The sequence below is a fragment of the Pongo abelii genome, chromosome 9, assembly GCF_028885655.2.
Source record: "Pongo abelii isolate AG06213 chromosome 9, NHGRI_mPonAbe1-v2.0_pri, whole genome shotgun sequence".
NCBI classification, from domain to species: Eukaryota; Metazoa; Chordata; class Mammalia; order Primates; family Hominidae; genus Pongo; species Pongo abelii.
This window is the reverse complement of record NC_071994.2, coordinates 117,241,685-117,260,929: the sequence shown is the minus strand read 5'-3', so window position 1 is coordinate 117,260,929 and position 19,245 is coordinate 117,241,685. Positions and strand designations below refer to the sequence as shown.

At 51.7% G+C, this 19,245-nt stretch overlaps 1 protein-coding gene across 5 annotated transcripts in view; it reads right to left on the bottom strand.

Moving 5' to 3' along the window:
* Positions 1-17,721, bottom strand: part of ZBTB16 (zinc finger and BTB domain containing 16) — a 196,431-nt gene extending 178,710 nt beyond the window's left edge. The window contains exons 1-2 of one of the 5 annotated variants that reach the window (XM_024255818.3): positions 17,178-17,721; positions 12,747-14,104 (exon numbers count right to left, since the gene is read on the bottom strand). In XM_024255818.3, coding sequence (XP_024111586.1) covers positions 12,747-14,014 — 1,268 coding nt within the window. In that variant the 5' untranslated portion in view covers positions 14,015-14,104; positions 17,178-17,721. Of the gene's footprint in view, positions 1-12,746; positions 14,105-15,268; positions 16,501-16,739; positions 16,996-17,025; positions 17,115-17,177 lie in introns of those variants that run through there. The other 4 variants (XM_024255816.3, XM_024255819.3, XM_024255817.3 and 1 more) reach the window with 4 other exon arrangements.
* Between the last annotated feature and the right edge of the window lie 1,524 nt (positions 17,722-19,245).

Sequence of the window (19,245 nt, the reverse complement as noted above, 5' to 3'; positions counted from 1 at the left end):
GAGATTTCGGACCCACTGGAACATGCTTAGTTCAGGTTGAGGAGGTGTCGGACTAATTGAGAGAAAGAGAAGGTGTTCTCCAAGGTGAGAGTCGGAGGTCAGAGGGCAGTAGGAAAAAAAAAACGCATAGAAAACCAGGAGTTCTGGGTTCCAAGACGCAACCCACATGACCAGGAGATGCTCTTCAGATCTGCCTTTGCTGGGAAAGAGGCCGGAGGTGGCCTGGGGTCCAGGTGGCATCTTTTCAAACCCTTCTCATTATTTTAAGGGCAAACTCACATCAAGAACCAAGAGGAGAGTGGCTCCAAGTGACAAAAGAATTACACTTAGAGGAACAGAGCAAGCGGCTTCTCACACCAGGCTGCTGGCTGGGGAGGGGGAAAATGGGAGCAGAATGACAGAATCCAGGACTGGCCAGAATGAAAGACTGAATGGAATAGGCTAATTTACACAGGAAGTAAGCACTTACCAGACCCTTCATCTCAACACACAAAACCCTCGGCCATATCTGGAAGCAATTACATCCAGTTAACATGATCTGCTTGCCACTAAAATTAACTGCAAACAGAAATATTTTTCACTTTTGCAACAGGGGATGCCAAGGTTTGGCCTGTTCTCCCCCCCTAGCCGTTGAATCTGGCTGCTGGGGAATATTTAGCAGCTACTCAGCTCAAAAAAACAAAAACTACTCTTGTAGCTGTCAGGACACAGAAAGTAAAATAGTGGATAATTATGAAGGGGGAAAGGCGCGGGAGAGGTGGCAATGAAAACCATTGTGCTAGAAATTGAGGAAAGGGGCCAGGCACATGGGCCCTATATAGGTCTGCATCCCTGACAAGTCCAGTCTGGTTTTCCACACTGAACTTCAAGGAAAGAAAAATGTTTTTAGAGTCACTCGATTTAGCAGCCGCTTCACATTGTTTTTAGGTACCATCTTTATCCCTTCTGCCAAGGGGGCGGGGGTGGGGGTGGGGGGGATGCAGGGAGGTAGACTCACAAATGTTAGCGGATCCTTAATTTAGCAGATCATTTAGGGGACAACTGTCACGATTTAACTTTTGCATTGAACATTTCCAATCCCTACTCTACAAACGCCTTCGAAGCAGCTTTCACCGGCTCTAAGCGGGGCAAGAGCTGCTTTTAATTTGAGACGTACGCAGTTTTTCCACGTAAAGTGAAGAGAAGCCCACAAGGAGGTGAGAACTTGCCTCCGTGAGCGTGCGTGCCCAGAAATGAGCCAGTGGCCCTTTCTCCAAAACTCCAGATCCAGCCGCCCAACTCGCTGGCCACTCTAGTCCTTTGGCTTTGCAATCAGCCCCGCAATCAGATAAGAACTTATTTTTATTTTTCCTTGAACTGCTGTCAACGATGCCATAAATGCCAGAGACAGATGGACAGATTTCTTTTAAAGTTCCTGAGGAGGCGTCATCTCCAAACCCTTCCCCCAGCGGCCCCTCTTTTCTGGGCCAGATTCCGGCACGCTTTCCCCGAAAGTGCAGTTCACTCCTTTGTCACCAGGGGCCTTTAAAACGGCAGCGGCAGCAACAGCAGCAAAAGTAATGCAACCATTTGCCAGACAACTCACAAACATTTTTTCTCAAGAAGAGGCAGGCAGAAAAGTTCCCCTCAAGAATGAGGTCAGACACTGCTGTTCTCTGCAAAAATCACACTTAGAAACATTACTCATGGGAGAAACAAAAGAAAATGAACAACTTAAGTAGCCTTTCTTTAGGACTTTGGGCATGATGGGGGGAAAAACTTTTGATCTGTTAAAGAGCAAAAAAGCACTATGCCATTCTTTTTAATTTTTAAAAACTTAGGCCAGGCGCGGCGGCTCACGCTTATAACCCCAGCACTTTAGGAGGCTGAGACAGGCAGATCACCTGAGGTCGGGAGTTCGAGACCAGCCTGGCCAACATGGCAAAACCCCATCTCTACTAAATATATATATATATATATATATATATATATATATATATATACACACACACACACACACACAAAAATTAGCCAGGTGTGGTGGTGCACCCCTGTGGTCCCAGATACTTGGGAGGCTGAGGCACAAGAATCACTTGGACCCAGGAGGTGGAAGTTGCAGTGAGCTGAGATTGCACCACTGCACTCAAGCCTGGGCAACAAAGTAGGACTCTGTCTCAAGAAAAAGAAAAAAAAAAAAAAAAAAAAAACCCTTAATTTTACAATGGAAAAAATACTGAAGTATACACATCCTTTCAAGTATACAACCTGAGGCCACACCACCGGCCGGATGCTAGGCCATGTATTCTCTATACATCACCTACTTAACAACACTGCTCTACCACCAGTATGAACCAGAAGTTATTAATTTCATCTCACAGATGAGGAAGTGAGTGGTGAGGAATCTTGCCACGGTCACAGTGCCTCTAAGAGACAGAAGATTAATTCGAACCCAGGTTCAATTCCAGACACAATGCTCTCCAGCTTCTTACCACTTTGCAGCCAACAATAGCAGGAAATTTAGATGCTGCAAGAATGCAAGAAAAAGAAAAAAGAAAAGGAATCCTCCCATGAAATCCACCCGCTCCCAGCAATAGCCCCTGCTAGCACGTGGGGGGTCTCTCCTTCCCCTTGAGCACCCCACACACGCACGTACCTAGGCACATACGCTCACAACACGGCTCTGTCACTGCACAGCCGTCCAGGCATGGAAACAGTTAAGTCGCCCTCACTGCATAAATCAAAAGTTCAAGGCTGCAACATACCACAATGATTCCCTCTTTACATATGACAAGAACCAGAGAGGGGCTGAAATCCCAAGCATCCTGCACAGGGTCTCCCCGGCCCGCACAGGTTATGCCACCAGGGTCAGGGCCGCGGACCTTTAGCGGCAACATTCATTTCCTGAACAGGACAAGTTCTCCTGACCATAAAGCTAATAGGAACTTCCTCGCACGGCAAGCTCCGGCTGACAGGGCTACTTGTCACTGGCCACGCAGGAGGAGAGCACTGGTTCCCATTAGTGGGTTATGATGCCAGGTGCTACTAATAAGGTACATCGGCAAGAAACAAGAGCCTGCTAAGTTGTCTCTCCAACTCTGGAAGTAATCAGGCCTGGGCTTCGGCGTTGGGGAGGGACGCTGCTTAAAGAGATGGGTGGGGGGAGCTAAGGTTTTGCCATAGTAGATCCCAGCAGCACCTAACCTGCTGAACAGCTTAAATAAATTTCCAACAATCCCTCCACATTTCCCCCAGCTACCATAAAAAGCTCCCCCAAATTAACACTAATAATGGTCGCCCCCAGCACTGTGGGCCCGATGGATCACCCTAAGGGCCATTATGGTCGGCCACATCTGCTTCTCACTATGGCAAGGAGAGCCGTGCCAACAGGCCTAATGGCATTAAGATCACAACGCTGAGCTAATCCACTTAGAGCACAACGCGGGGTGAGGGTGGCAGGGGGCTCAGCGGCTCCCTTGTCAGGTTGGGGTCATGAGACAAGCGGGAAGTAGGGAGGTGGCCTCACACTCTGTGTGCTTTAGGTTACAAGTGATCTCATTAACATACTTTAAAAACCACATTGAGAGGTAGGGGCTAACCTCGCTTCACAGAAGAGGATACTGCTGCTTCACAGAGGTGAAGACATTTGCCCAAATTCACCATGGAGCACCAGTATTCAAACCCAAGTCCATCAGACATCAGTCTTTCTGCCCCTGCAGTGCCACCCCATCTCCCACTAAGACGATGGTTTGATGGCACATTTGACTTGTTCTCAGCAAGCCTGATGGTGGTGGTTTATGTGTGTGTATATGTCTTTTCTTCTTATTTCTGGGGGAACCAAATGGCCCTAAAGAGGAAAGAACTCTAAAAACCACTTCAACTGGCCCAGAATGTCCCCCCTTCATCAAAATGTCTGTGACAGTCTTCTAACAACTTTCTCAGTAACACCCCAGTGTCTCAGGAAGTCCTTTCTCTTACCTAACTTGGACCCTTTCTACTGCAATGCTGAACACAATCTGTTCACACCGAAGAAAATCAGGTCCCGAGGACAGAGTTGAAAGTGAGCTAGGAATTTAGAATTAAGAAGGTTTTTCTAAGTATTTAGCCAAAGTTTCCATGCTGACAATAAAGTACCGGATCCCCTCCTTGCAGCTGCAGAGATAAGCCTCACGTAGGCAAAACCCAACCATAGTTTTTCCAGACTGCACCAGCATAATAAGGACACCGGGGCTTTTAAGGGGAAACAGTAGAAAGGGGAATTTCTGATTATGCTGGCATGAAATTAACAGCATGGGATTTTTATTTTTGTAAATGGGTTTCTTTTTTCTCTCTTTTTCTGTTTTTCAAGTCAGCATAAAAGGCCTCTATCACTAGAAGCTGATCTCTCTGTGTTGGTAAGAGATGACGTAGTAGTCCTTGGATCCATGTGGCCTGGGCCCCCAAAGAGCTGAACCCTCTGCAGTAACCTTCCTCCTCGCAAGAAGCCACCAGAGGAAGTGAGGAGGCCAGAGCTGGTGAAGCCAAGAGCCCCCTGGTCACCCAGCTGCAGAGAGCATGGAGCCAGAAGACCTGAACACAAATCCTGGTACAACTCTTTTTTTTGAGACACTCTCGCTCCTTCGCCCAGGCTGGAGTGTAGTGGCATGATCTCGGCTCACTGCAAGCTCCGGCTCCCAGGTTCATGCCATTCTCCTGCCTCAGCCTCCCGAGTAGCTGGGACTACAGGCGCCCACCATCACACCCGGCTAATTTTTTGTATTTTTAGTAGAGACGGGGTTTCACTGTGTTAGCCAGGATGGTCTCCATCTCCTGACTTCATGATCCGCCCGCCTCGGCCTCCCAAAGTGCTGGGATTACAGGCGTGAGCCACTGCGCCCGGCCTGTACAACTCTTTACTAGAGAAAAGTCCACTAACCTCTTGGGCTTCTCTCGGCCCATCTGAGAATGTGAAACTGATACCCACCTTACAGGACAGCTAGAGGGCTTACAGAGATGCTGGCTGTGAGTGCACTTAGCACAGAATCTGACATGTAGCAAGCACCCAAAACAATGTCTGCTGAGTCCACATTTTAAAAGCATCCTGCACTGACAGGCAGGAAAGGGAAGGAGCTCTGGAACCCCCAACACCCACAAGCCCAGCCCCAGGACCCCCATCAGTAAGGTGGTATCTGTGTTCTTCATCTCTCTCATAAGCACAGTGATGTGCACGCCTGGCCACGTGCACAGGTAACAGGACACCGCATCAGTGAGCCTCCCTGGCATTTGGACCCGATGGCAGTGGAGCGCTGCCCGGCTAAATTTAAACGAGAACTGGAATGACTCACCAGGCCTCAGGTCAATGGGACAAAGAGTACCCTGGCCACCACAGTACAAGAGATCAGCTTCTGGGGAAGACGCAGAAGCAATGTCTCAGCCCCAAACACGAGGTGCCCGAGGCAGCAGTTTTACAGCACTGTACGGATCGACGCCTATGCAGAAGAACGGTCTCAGGGAGAAAGCAGGATCTGGACCAACATGAACACATTTTTCACCCTGCATGGCTAGCATGACCTACTTCACACAATGACAAGAAAAATACCCTAGCAAACACTTATGGAGCACTTACTTTGTGCCACCATTCCTCACACAGGATAAATATTTTCTGATGAATCCTTATAACAACCCAATGAAGTAGGTACTACTATTATTTCTGTTTCACAAATGAGCAAACAGGCACAGAGAAGTTAAGTAACACAACCACTGTCACAGTTAGTAAGTAGCAAAATCAGAAGTCTGACCTGGACAGTCAACATGCTCATTTCCTATCTGTAAAAAGGTGGGGTTGGGGGAGAGTTGTAGCAAATTTCTTACTACTTAAACAACTGCCAGAGAGTAAGAGCTTTCACCCCACGCACCCAGCCAAAACAGAATAGAAAATCTTTAGTTATGGAAAATTCAGAAACCCTCCAATGGACAAACTGAGGCACACCTGTATTCATTTAGTAAGACTCTAAGTCATATATACTTGGGCTTTCAGCAGGGCTTGCTTTAAATTAATAAAAAAAAATTAAAGTGATTGGAAAAGTTTCTCTCCTGAATTAGCAAGAAATCAAAGAGCTGTGAATAGAATTTGATTTTAACAGTTTAGGATAATCACTATTTTAAGGATTCATAATAGTTTTCCTAGAACGAGCAGGAGGAAAACGTGTTGCTAAACTATAGCTTTCTCCCTCCCAGCAATTAGCGGCTCCATCCAATAGTGACGGTAAATTAAAATGGGACTTCTCACTGAGATGAAAGAGTGGGCAACTTTCCTCCATTGAAAATAAAATAAAGGAAATCATCTTCAAAAGTTCCAAGAGTTGTCTAGATCCCAGATGGCTCCGTAACCCTAAGCAGGTTAAAGTATTTAAAAAAAAAAAAAAAAAGTCAGAACACACAGAATCAAATCAAACTGACCCCCTATTTAGCTGGCTGAACTGCCAATCCAGATTCCAAAACAGCAAAATTCAATTAACCAAAAGGACTTCATGAAGATATAAGTGGGTACACAAAGAATAAAAGAATTTTTTAAAGAGCTCAACAATCCAGAAAGAGCTCACTGAAGTACCTAGTTTTAAAAATGAAGAAGTTAAGGCTCACAATGAAAAAAACGATGTCAACGGTGACAGAGCCGAAAAACGCAGAGCTGGGTCTAGACCTGGCCTCGCCACTACAAAGCCTTCTGCCATCTTCCTATCTTCACAACCAACAACCTCTCCAAAAGACCAGATTTCCAGGAGCCCAGGAGATTAAAAACTTGTCATTCATCACCCCTAAAAAGGATACTTCCTGGAAATGGAAATGGATTCAAAAAGGATTTTGGCAAATCTGTGAATGACAAGGCAGCCATAAATAGCTACTAAGAGAAGCTGGTATACACCTGACCTTTAGGATTGACGTCAAGGAAGATGGCTGTAGCCTCCAATGGTGGTATCTTAGGGATGGTGTTGGCAACCAAAGACTAGGTCAGATGGATTTGACCCAGAAGAGCAATGCTTATGTTCTTATATGGCCTGGTGCAGAGCGCCCAGGACTGTGAATTAGAAGGCAAGCTGAGTGCCTGGTTCTACCCATTTATAGCTGTGTGACCATGGGAAGTCACTTACTTGCTCCAAATCTCATTTTTCTCATTTGTCAATAGAGAATGATAATCGTTCATAATCCCTTATCCAAAACCTTCAGGTGCTTCAACGACCAAAACTGTTCAGACTTTAGAAAGGTACTCTGACACCTATCGTGTTTAACAGCCCCACCGGAGTCTAGGGCAGCACTCTGTAATCAAACACATTAATATTTTTGCAGCAAAACATATGAATATTCAAACTAAGCAGGATAAATATAGCCTCACATCAGTTCAGATCAGGTTTTGCCACTAAATGGGTTTACTGCAAACCTTTCAGTTTTCAGAGCTTTTCAGACTTCATTATCACAGATATGGGATTATGGACCTGTACCCCCTCAAGGAAGGCAAGAGAGATAAAGTCATTAGAGGTGCTTTGCAAAGAAGAAAATGCTGCAACCGATAAAAGGTATTATTAATATTATTGCTGTGGCTATCATTATTCTACAGCATACCCTTTTCCAAACAGAATTTAGTTTGACATCAGAGGTTCTGGACGGGATGCTGAAAGAAAACCAAAAGTCTCAGGAAACCTCAAAAATCCCAAAAGTAGCCTCAACCAAGGTCAACACCTGTTGGCCTTCTACATGATCAACCACTAAAAACAGAGCAGCTGACCATCTGAGAGAGACCAAGGCCAAGGGCCAGGCAGAACTCTGATATCTTAGCCACAAAGCTCATGCACCATAGAGCTGGCTCCACAAAGCCTCTGGGAAGGGCTGTACACATGGATTCAGAAAGCTGGCTCAGACTTTCGCTGTGGTTCCTGAGAATCCCTTCAAGAACCAGGCAAGAGGCCAGGCGCGGTGGCTCACACCTGTAATCCCAGCACTTTGGGAGGCCGAGGCGGGCGGATCACGAGTTCAGGAGATGGAGACCATCCTGGCTAACACGGTGAAACCCCGTCTCTACTAAAAATACAAAAAATTAGCCGGGCATGGTGGCGGGTGCCTGTAGTCCCAGCTACTCGGGAGGCTGAGGCAGGGGAATGGCGTGAACGTGGGAGGCAGAGCTTGCAGTGAGCCGAGATTGCGCCACTGCACTCCAGCCTGGGAGACAGAGCGAGACTCCATCTCCAAAAAAAAAAAGGAAACAGGCAAGAGTTGCGACGGTGTCAGCGCAGGACATCCACTGCAGCTGACCTAAGTGCTTGTCTGTATAAGATCCAGAAACCAGACCCCATTGTGCCTCTGCAGCACTAAATTCAGAAACACATAAAGACCAAGCTGTATGAGCCATGGGAGACTAGGGACTATAAATGAGGACTGTGTTCACACTTAAGTCAACTATACTGTTCCCTGCAATCTTATCGCATATGTACGTAACTCTGAGAATGATCAGGTGCACTTGGCCTGGATGAGCTGGTTCCTAGACCATATCCAGAGAAGCCTACATGCATGCAGAACTGCTCCAGCCTTTTGGAATGAGAAAGGGAGAGCCCAGTGTTCCAGAATCCTGAGATGATCTTCCCCTCCCTCAGGCATTATCCTCTGTAATGTGGACGCACTGGTGAAGATTTGGGGGCCCAAAGCTTGCTCCTTCATCTGCCTGCAGAATACTGCTTATCTATCAGATCTTCCCACTGTTCTGACTTCCTTCTGGTTCGTTTAGGTAATTCAGTCCCATTGGATTTACCTGTGTGGTGCCTTTGTCTGGACTTCCCATCCATCCATGGCTACACTTGACACTGCATCCCTTTTACAGCACATCATTCCTGCAGTGGATGGCTTGTACATCTTGCTGTCCGCTGCAGAAAACGGGATCTACAACTCCACTAAGTTTGATTCTCACTATCTGTTGAGCCAACAGGTTACCCTTCACTCCACACCAGCTTGGGATCAAATCATGGGGAAACTTACCGATGACATTCCATAATAAACTCCCTGCCTTCCTGCCTCACTTACAAGCAATCTGCCCTCATTTCCTCTCCATTCCCTTCTGCCCCCCACCCCAAGAAGAAATGCAAGAAGGATTGCTGGGTATCTAGTCTTTACCAACACTCAGGCCTATTGACTTAAAAATAAAATAAAATAAACCCTGTAGCCTGTTATTTTATCACTGATACATTTCCAGTGAATGCCACAGCTTCCTGGCATCAAAATCTCCCCTTCTGATTTTTTTTGGTCTTGGCTTTTTGTTTGTACTGGTTATAGGGCTGTTGTTTTTTTTCCACCATAGCATTTCTCAGACTGCTGATGGGTTGGGGGGAGACAGAGAACAGTAGAAAAAAGGGAATAGCACATTAATCCTGGAGTTTTGAGGGTGAGGGGGAGAAAAAAAGCCTTCTACAAAGTACATCTAGCTGGGACCCAAGGGGCTGCTGATCTGACTGAGGGCCCAGCACACACAGGATTATTTTCTCCCCTTTCTGATTTCTTTAGACCCCCAAGCTTCCCACCAAAGGCACTGCCCCTGGCTCTAGCTTCTTGGGCGGCACCCGCTGACTTTCCACCCTCAGTCAAAAGCACATTCTCGGCCCAGCAGGGTGGCACACACCTGTAACCCCAGCACTATGGGAGGCCGAGGCAGGTGGATCACTTAAGGCCAGGAGTTCCAGGCCAGCCTGACCAACATGGTGAAACCCCATCTCTACTAAAAATACAAAAATTAGTCGGGCATGGTGGTGCACGTCTGTAGTCCCACCTGCTCAGGAGGCTGAGGCAGGAGAATCACTTGAACCCGGGAAGTAGAGGTTGCAGTGAGCCGAGATCATGCCACTGCACTCCAGCCTGGGCGACAGAGTAAGACTCTGCCTCAACAACAACAACAACAACAACAATAACAACAAAAGCACATTCTTCCTGTCAGCAGCCCACATGTGACACCGAGGATTCCAGGGCCAGTGTCTTGCTGTCATATGCTCACAAGGACAGAGTCATTCTCTGCACCACCTCACAGTCAACGCAACCCCCATGGAGGGTAGCACTGTGGACACTACACACTAGAACTCAGAGCCAATGAGAACCATGCAGAGATGAGGCCTAAACAACACACGGGACAGACATTCAGTTCTTCACCGCTGCAGTGACTATGTGCCCATCACAGCTCTAGTGATTTCTGGATCTTACTTCATTAATTCAGCACCAACCCTGTTGAGAATCTCCATTTTAAGAAGTGAGTGAAGGCCGGGCGCGGTGGCTCACACCTGTAATCCCAGCACTGTGGGAGGCTGAGGTGGGTGGATCGTGAGGTCAAGAGATCGAGACCATTCTGGCCAACATGGAGAAACTCTGTCTCTACTAAAAATAAAAAAAAAATTAGCTGGGCATAGTGACAGGCGCCTGTAGTCCCAGCTACTCGGGAGGCTGAGGCAGGAGAATCGCTTGAACCCGGGAGGTGGAGACTGCAGTGAGCTGAGATCACGCCATTGCACTCCAGCCCAGTGACAGAGCAAGACTCCGTCTCAAAAAAAAAAAAAAAGTAGTGAGTGAAACAAGGCCCAGAAAGGTTAAATAAGTATCACAGGCTCTCACCACTAAATATGGCCAATTCCAATACCCAGGCTCTTTCGAATATAACACGGCCAACTCTCCCTCTCTCCCCAGAGGAATGAGGGTCTTGCTGAAGGGGAACTTGGAACTCTCAAGAGAGTGGTATATTTTGTGGCCCTCTCGGGTACAGAAAAACAACCAGGAACCAGGACCTGATGAGAGCCAGAAAAACAATTACTTTCCACCATACCCAGTTCTCATAGCACACAGCCGAAATAATTCACATCCGGAAAGATGATACATCTATCTGGTCAACTTTGGGGAGCAGGTTTCCTCTTTAGGAAAGTTTGAGCAAAAACAAACACAACCTCAGTCTATTTCTGAGTGGTACAAGCATCAAGAAGACACACCTTAGTGGCGGTTATTTTTCGCACCCACTGGAAAAAGTCGGCTACGTTTAGCTCTGCCGCACTTTCCACAAGGTAAGCCTCTGAGCTGTCGAGGAGGCAGGGTCAGAGCAGATTCCGGCTAGGGGTGATGAGATCAACTTCCAGATATCCCCACCCCAACCCCTCTCACTCACATCCCCCGTACCTGAACGAGCAACAGGGGAATGGGGGTGAAGGGGGAGGAAGTGGAGAATCCACCCAAGATCAGCAAAACAGCAGACCACAGGGTGTGCAGCAAAATGCTGTCGTCAATGACAACAGAAAGCTGGATTTCTTGACTCCATTCATCTGACCCAGAAACTAGAGGGTAAAATGTTGGGCACATGGTTTATGACAGAAGCAAGGAAAAAAAAACCAAACTCGCTACTGATCCCCTCTGTTATTTACTCCACTTCCAATAAGAAATCTTCAAAACCCTCTGTTCCATAGACACGATCCTCTTCAAGTCTAAATGACTCCAAGAGGCAGCAAAGTACCAGGGGGTAAGGACCTAAATTTGAATCCAGCTCTGCCTCTTCCTACCTACGTGACCCTGGAAAAGAGACTTGACATCTGAGCCTTAGTATTGTTCCATGTAAAAGAAGGACATTACCAGCTGGACACGGTGGCTCATACCTGTAATCCAGCACTTTGGGAGGCCGAAGCAGGCAGATCACCTGAAGTCGGGAGTTGGAGACCAGCCTGACCAACATGGTGAAACCCCGTCTCTACTAATAATACAAAATTAGCCGGGTATGGTGGTGCATGCCTGTAATCCGAGCTACTCGGGAGGCTGAGGCAGGAGAATCACTTTAACCTGGGAGGCAGAGGTTGCGGTGAGCCGAGATCACACCATTGCACCCCAGCCTGGGTAAGGAGAGTGAAACTTCGCATCCAAAAAAAAAAAGAAGGACATTACCTATCTCAAAGGGCTGTTGTAACGAAAATGCAACTCATGGAAAGTGCTTAGTACTGAACCAAACATGTCATAAGAGCTCAATGAATGGTTATTTCATAGAGAAGGAAACGGAAGCCGGAGGGAAGCCAATGCTAGCCTGAAGCGGCATTTAATTCAGTGTGAGCAGAGATGGGATAAGAATGAGACTTCACAGGCTGCAAGACCAAGACTCTTATACCCATCCTTTCCCCTCGCATTTAAATCAATTCCCCCTAAACGCATGTGCAGGATCAGAGAATGAGAAGGGAGACAGAGCAAGGAGATTAACTTTCACCAGGAATAAGGCTTGGAACCTGCAGCTGCTCTTGTGGCTTAAGTAGCCTCCAGCCCCTCCCATTCTCCTGAGCTGCAGAAAGGGACAGCCTGTCTTCACAGGGACCACTGCATGGGAACCCGAGGACCTGAAACCTAGTAACTTGGTCAGATCCAGGACACAAGAGACCCTCATCCCACTCCTTTTCTCCTTCTCTCCATTTTGTCAGTCACTCCAAGCAAAGGAGAACAGACCAAATAGCAGAAAAAACAAACAGGCGCCCAAAAGCAAAAAACAAAGGGAAGGGCCTATTAAGAAGCTGAGCCCATGAGTGTCCCCTGGTGCTTTTTGGAAAGATCCTAGGCCCCCTTACTACACTCTAAAAAATCTGCTCCCCTCCCCTGCCAGAACTTTAGAAGTGTTCCGGGTTTTTCACAAATTGCCAGGACAGGGGAGCCAGGCCTCTAACTTGGGAGCAGCCAGGGTGTGAAGGAGGGGTGTGAGGGCCTCAAGTCCTACATCAGGTGCGGGGCTGGAGCGGGGCTGGAGCGGGGCCTACCTGTGCTGCTCCACAGCCTCGTTATCAGGAAGCTCGACCCCACACACGCTGCACTGCTCCCCGATGGTCCGGCTCTCTGACTTCATGCCCACAGCCAGCTCCCCCAGCTTGCTGAACAGCTCCCTCTGGATGAAGCCCTGGGGCAGCAGCCCCCCATAGGTGCTGAAGTCCATGGAGACAGCCAGGGCAGGCTGCACGTGGAGGCCAGAGGTCACGGAAGACGGCATGCTCAATACAGCGTCAGCCTTGTGGTTGGGCAACACAGAGTAGATGCCCAGATGCTTCTCAGGTGGGGGTGCTGGGTGCTCAGGTCGGCCAGTGGGGGCCTGGCCAGCCTCAGCTGGGGGTGGCAGCTGCTCAGCACTCTCCTCTCGCCCATAGTGCAGCTCCCTAGCACTGGTGATGACACTGCTTCGAGTCGGGGTCCCGGGCCCCTCTTTGCCTCTTTCCTCAACTTTGTCCCCCATCCCTCCTGAGATGCTGGACTCGGCTGCCCCAGGGCTGTCCTGGCTGGGCACCTCATCCACCTGCATCATCTCCGTCTTCACCTCAGCCACCCCGGGGTGCCGCCCACCCCCAGCCAGAGTTGGCTCCTCGGGCCCTGCAGGTGGCTGAAGAGTTCCCTGCAGGAGAGACTGTCCTATGGTCATCAAACTGTCCACTGCAGCCTTGGTGGGACTCATGGCTGAAAGACCAAATGAGGTGGAGACTGATGGGCTCTGGTCCACCATGGGCCCAGGGAGGCTCTGTCCAGCCACACTGGCATACCCACTCTCCTCGCTGGAATGCTTCGAGATGAAGATGTTCTTGAGGTACCGAGCCTTTCGGTCCTCTTCTTCCTCGGCCCCGCCATCGGCCATGGTGGCCTCCGTGTCATTGTCGTCTGAGGCCTGGATGGTCTCCAGGATCTTCAGGCACTGCTCCTCCAGGTACTCGATCTCCAGGATCTCGGCCGCATACAGCAGGTCATCCAGGTCCTCTGCCTTGGCTTGCAGCGTGGCTGTATATGCATACTCCAGAATCTGCTGGAAGGTCTTTGGCGAGAGGAAGTCCAGAGTATAGTGTTGACTATTGCGGTGGAAAAGGATCTCAAACATCTTGCTGGTGCAGGCCAGCACCGTCCGGTGGGCGTGGAACTCCTGGCTGTCCACCATGATGACCACATCGCACAGAGTCCCGGCCAGCCGCATCTGGTTGGCCTTGCACAGCAGCCCCGTGGGGTGGCTAGGGTTCTGCAGCTGGATCATGCCCATTTTTGTCAGATCCATGGTGCTCCCCTCGGCTCAGGCATGAGGCTTTCTTTCCTTCTGGGCTGTGCGTGGCGGGGCTGGGTGGACTTCCTGGGCCAATAGAGGAGGCTAGGAGAAAGAAGATGGGAAGAAGCAAAAGAGATGAGAGAACAAAAGACAAATTCATCAGTGTCCCTAAAAGTAAGAATTCAACCACTACAACATGCCCTCTCCTCCCTGTTGCCAAGCCCTTAGCAAGAGGATCTTAAGAGATTTTAATTGAAGTAGCTTCCTAGAAATCTACAAATCTGCCTTTCAAGCCCAGGGATGCCGAGAGTAAAAAGAAGGTTCTGCCACAGCAGATGCCTAATTCACTACTCTATGACATCTGTTAGATGAAGTGAAATGAAAATTGTAGTGATGTCCTATAAGTCCTCAGCTTTCTCTGTATCTGAGAGTAGGGGCTCCCTAGGCAAGGCCAACATTCATTATGACGAAGTGCACTTACTTAAAATTAGCAAGACTTTAGCCCCTTCCTTGTCAGCTTCACACCAGCCCCCTGGATGTCAAACCCTATCTTTAAAACAAAGTCTTTCCAAATTCTGCCTCACTACAGGAGCCCCAGAAGCAGAGTCAAACTCATTGGAGGCCAGGAGCCTGTAGCCATGGCCCACAGAAATCCATGGACACTGGGCTCTCCTCCGCAAAGGCTATCCTCTCACCATCAGCCTTGGCCTCTGGCCTGCCACTGTTCTCAGGGCTGCAAAGCACTGGCAGACCCAAGCCCTGTCCCCATCCCTAGGTACTAACAGGAACATACATACAACCCACACACTAACTTGGGTCATTTCTACCCACGGAAACCTCAAAGTTATTGTATGTATAATATAAAATCTGAACTGTGTGTATGTACACCAGCCAGAGACAGACAGAAAGAGTGTGTGGGGCAGGGCACGGTGGCTCACGCCTCTAATCCCAGCACTTTGGGAGGCCCAGGCAGGCGGATCACCTGAGGTGAGGAGTTCGAGACCAGCCTGACCAACATGGAGAAGCCCCATCTCTACAAAAAATACAAAATTAGCCAGGCGCGGTGGCACCCGCCTGTAATCCCAGCTACTCGGGAGGCTGAGGCAGGAGAATCACTTGAAACCGGGAGGCGGAGGTTGCGGAGAGCCGAGATTGCGCCACTGCATCCCAGCCTGGGCAACAGGAGCAAAACTCTGTCTCAGAAGAAAAAAAAAAAAAGTGTGTGTGTGTAAACACACACAGACTTATATAAGGTGTTGTACCTACCCTTCTGCCCACAACCGCCCGGTGGACAGGAGGATCTAAAAAACGAAGAAGGATGGGTCATTAAGGTATGGCGAGACACCATAGTAAATATGGTCCCCTATAGCCAGGAGTGATCATGCTGGGCTGGGTGTGTGAACTCCACGTGTGTCCCACAGGCTCCAAGGAGTCTGCAAGTCCTGTGACCAGGGGCAGCAAGGGATGCTGGACATGGCTCAGAGGCGCTGGAAGTTATATTGGCACCAGCATCTGTGGTGTGAGTTACAACCAGTACGAAGGGAAGACAGGGCTGGGAAACAAAGGCCTCTCCCAGAGCCTGTTCGGGATCAATAAGAGGGCTCCTAGACTCTAAACCTCGCTTAAAGGAGTGTTAGAAAGACCGCGCAGGCCCAGGGCCCTCCCCGTGTCTGCCTTACAGCGACCAACATTGCAGTGAATGCACTGAGAGCAAGGAACAGCAAGGTCTCTCCCTCACTCTTCGAACACTGCTTGCTTGCCTCCACCCCCAGAAGGAGCTCTATCAGTTCAGGAGCCACCAAGCTCACGCAGAAAGGATTCACAGGGCGGCTGGTCAAGACACTTTTGCTGCCCACCCCGGCGTGGGGATGGAGGCCGTCAAGGGTGGGATGACCATTCAGCCGAGCCGAGCCACCGCGTGCTTTCCCGCAGACATCGGGGTTTCTGAGAAGTAGGAGGGAACAGCCAAAAGAATGGAAGCTTGGCGCCCTGAAACAAGCCTTTTGGGTCCTGAGGGAAATCTGGGCGCCCACGGGCAGCCGTCTCCCCCACCCGCCGCTCGGCGCCCGCGATCCGGCTGGCGCTGGCTGCAGCGTCCAGCTGGGCGGCGCGGGGAAGAGCCGGCGATAACCCGCCCGAGCTGTGGGGATCGACCGCGCTCTCACACGCCCCCAGTTCCCAGCGACCCCCACCGAGACTTGGAGACGACTTCAGCAAACTTGGGGAAGCAACTTTTCCCGAGGAGCTAGACTCCTGAAAGAAGGAGAGCTGAGCTAGGGACGAGGGAAAGCGAAAGAGACGGGGAGGAAAGGCGACAGTCCGGGCAGGCTGGACTCCGCGGCGAGAGCGGCAGGGGAGGCGGACCCGCCCCGCGGCGAAGGGGCAGCACAAAAGCCCCGCAGCGAGTTGTGGGAGGAAAGGCGAGAAGGGGTCTGCCCCCCCTCCCTCTCCGACCCAGGGCCGTGACCCCCCGGGAGCGACCGGCTGGGTCCCGGGCCTCTGGCCAGCGGCGCCAGCGGCCGGCGCGCCCGGCCCAAGCACGGTGCGAGCGTCTCGGGGAGGCGGCGAGCGAGTCGGTGCGGAGTGCTCTGTGCGTCCGAGTGGGTCAGCGGGCTGGCGGGACCGTGCGCATTTCAAGCGCGTGCGGGAGTGTGCGAGGCGCTGTGCGAGCTAGCGGCAGGCGCGCCAGGGTGGGAAAGGCATCCCGAACGCATCAGGTGCAGAGACCGGCACCCACCGAGAGCGGCCGGGAGCGCACGGCGAGCTCCGGAGTCACCGCCGGTCCCGCCGAGAGCCGAGGAGGGCCCGCAGCGCTGGAGACCCTCTGGAGCTTCCCTCCCTCCCCTGCAAAAGGGGGGGATCAAGTCCAATCAAGAAAAAGCCCACCACGTTTTTTCAAAGAGAAACAAAACGTAAGCAGTCCCAGTCCTGTTTCCCTCCGCCCCCAGATCTACTCGTCAGCTCCTCCGATCCTAGCTTCCCAGCCGGCCGGCGAATAAACACACAAATAAATAAACCACAACCTTATCTCGCGCCCGCGCACCGGTCCGCATACATAAGAGCACCCACGGGCTCTGTTCCTCTGCCAGCCCCTGGCGGTACAAAGCCTCCGGATCCCCGACCCCTCTGCTCACGCCCTCAGCCCCCGCACACCGCTACGCCCCCCACCTCTCACCCCGACCGTGCCCTGGAGAGGAAGGGCTGAGGAGGCAGCTGCGCCCAGGCTGACAGCCGGGGCTCCCCCTTCTAGCCGACCCCCAACCGGTGGCGGCGACGGCTGCAGCGGCAGGAAGGGAACACGCCAAATAAAAAAGGCACAAGCCCAGCGGCCGAGTGGCCGAAGCGAGCGCGCGCCCCCCAGACCTCTCCAGCCCCGGGGAGCCCCAGCGCGCGGCGCTGGCTGGGCGGTGCGCCTCTTCCCGGCCCCTCACTCACCGCAGCCGAGCCGGGCACTGTGGGGTGGGTGTGCGTGCCTGTCGGGGGGTGTGTGCCTGTGTCGGGGAGGGGTGTTGCTGGGGAACTGTTGCTCTCCGTATCACGGCGGCAGCGACAGCATCGCCCGGCAGTTCGCAGTACCCGCTCTCATCGCCCTCAACTCCTCTCTGCTGCGAGGTTAGCAAATCACCACCGGCTGCTGCGCCTCCGCCGCGTCCCACGTCAACGCCGAGCCCCCTCCCCTGCAAGGCCCCGGCGCCTCTCCATCTTTAGTGCTGGCGGCCGAGCCCGGCTCCTTGCCCACAGCTGCCCCCCTTCCCTCCCCCCTCCCGCGCAGTCCCCGGGCTCAGCCCGCCCACCACCCCGCACTGGCCGAGCCCGCGCGCGCTCCCCGCCCCACCCCTCCTTTCCCCTCCCCTCCCTTCCCCTCCCTTCCCCGCGCTCCGCGCTCCGCGCTCCGGGCTTCGCCTGACATCTAGCTGCTGCTGGGGCGCCGGCGGCCGCCTCTCACCGGCCGAGCGGAGAGGAAGGAAGGAGCCAGAGGACAGGAGTGCATGGGGACTCGGAATCCTTAATAGGGGAACTGAGGGTGAAGGGCGCGCAGCAGCCCCCACCTACTCCCAAGGTTTTAATTTCCACTGGATAAGGGTTTTGTCCCCGCCTTCCCGCACCCCGGTGCTCAAGCACGCAGTTTTGTCCCCTCTTCCAATGTTTGCCCCAATTCAGTGCGTGTCATCTCGCCTTTAACTTTTTTCTCATGGCTCGGGGCTGCATTCCCAGTAGCCCCTGACATCTGTTTTAAAAGGCCGCTTTCCTAGCCCAAACCCGGGCCTCTCATCCTCCTGGCTACTGCGCGCCTCCCGGCTTGAGCATCCTGATTTCAATAAGTCTCCCGAGGCAGAGTTCGCGGGCCCTGGTGAACCAGGTGCCAGAAGGTCCGCGGGGATCTATTGTTGAAGCGAGACACCCCTTTTTAGCTGTCGCGATTGCTGGAGGCCAAGGTCGAGTCCTGGGAGAAACTTTCCTCTCTCCCAAACTTGGACAGCCTCTCGGCTCTGCCCGCATCCCACCCCCCCGCCCCCCAGCAATCTGGGTGGAAACAGTTCCCGAGAACTGCGCCCAGCTCAGTGCAGTCTTCAGGGAGCAGAGGGAAGCTTGGACAAGCTCTGGGCCCCTCAAAAGTGCGTCCCCTTCAGCTGGCCGCCCTACTTTAGAGGGTAGAGCAGCCAAAGAAAATGTACTCTTCCTCTGACTGCAGAAAGCTGCCCTCTCCCCTTTTCCCTGGAGCTGAGCGAAGGTAGGGTGCCAGAGGCGGGAAGCGCTCCTCGGGCACGAGCTGTGGATTCTGACCGAAGCCCAGGAGGTTGGGGTGGGAGGTGGGGGTGGCCGAGAGCGCCATCCAGGGGTTTCAGGCCAGTCAGCCCTCGAGGTCACGCGGTTTTAGCAATGCGGGGCTTATGTCACCAAGGCCTGAGTCTGCATGTTCTGTCCGTGACTCGCTGGTGGGCCAAAGGTTTTCCACAGGACTCACCTAGAATCACACCTCCATGCGTGCCTCTGGCACTGCCCCAAACCGAGAGTCAAGTCACTGCCCCAGACCCAGTCCCATGAACTGTAGGGTCATGGAAGGTGGCAGAAATCTATATCTGTTCGCTGAAGGCCAGGCGGTAGAGTTTACACATCGGAACTGATCCGGGTTCACAAGAGCCGCTCATGAGGCAGCCCCAAAGACGAGTCATTCCATCCCAGCAAGAGTCACTCCTGACTCCTAAGAGCAGGGAAAGCTCAGCCCAGGAGGAGTCTACGGA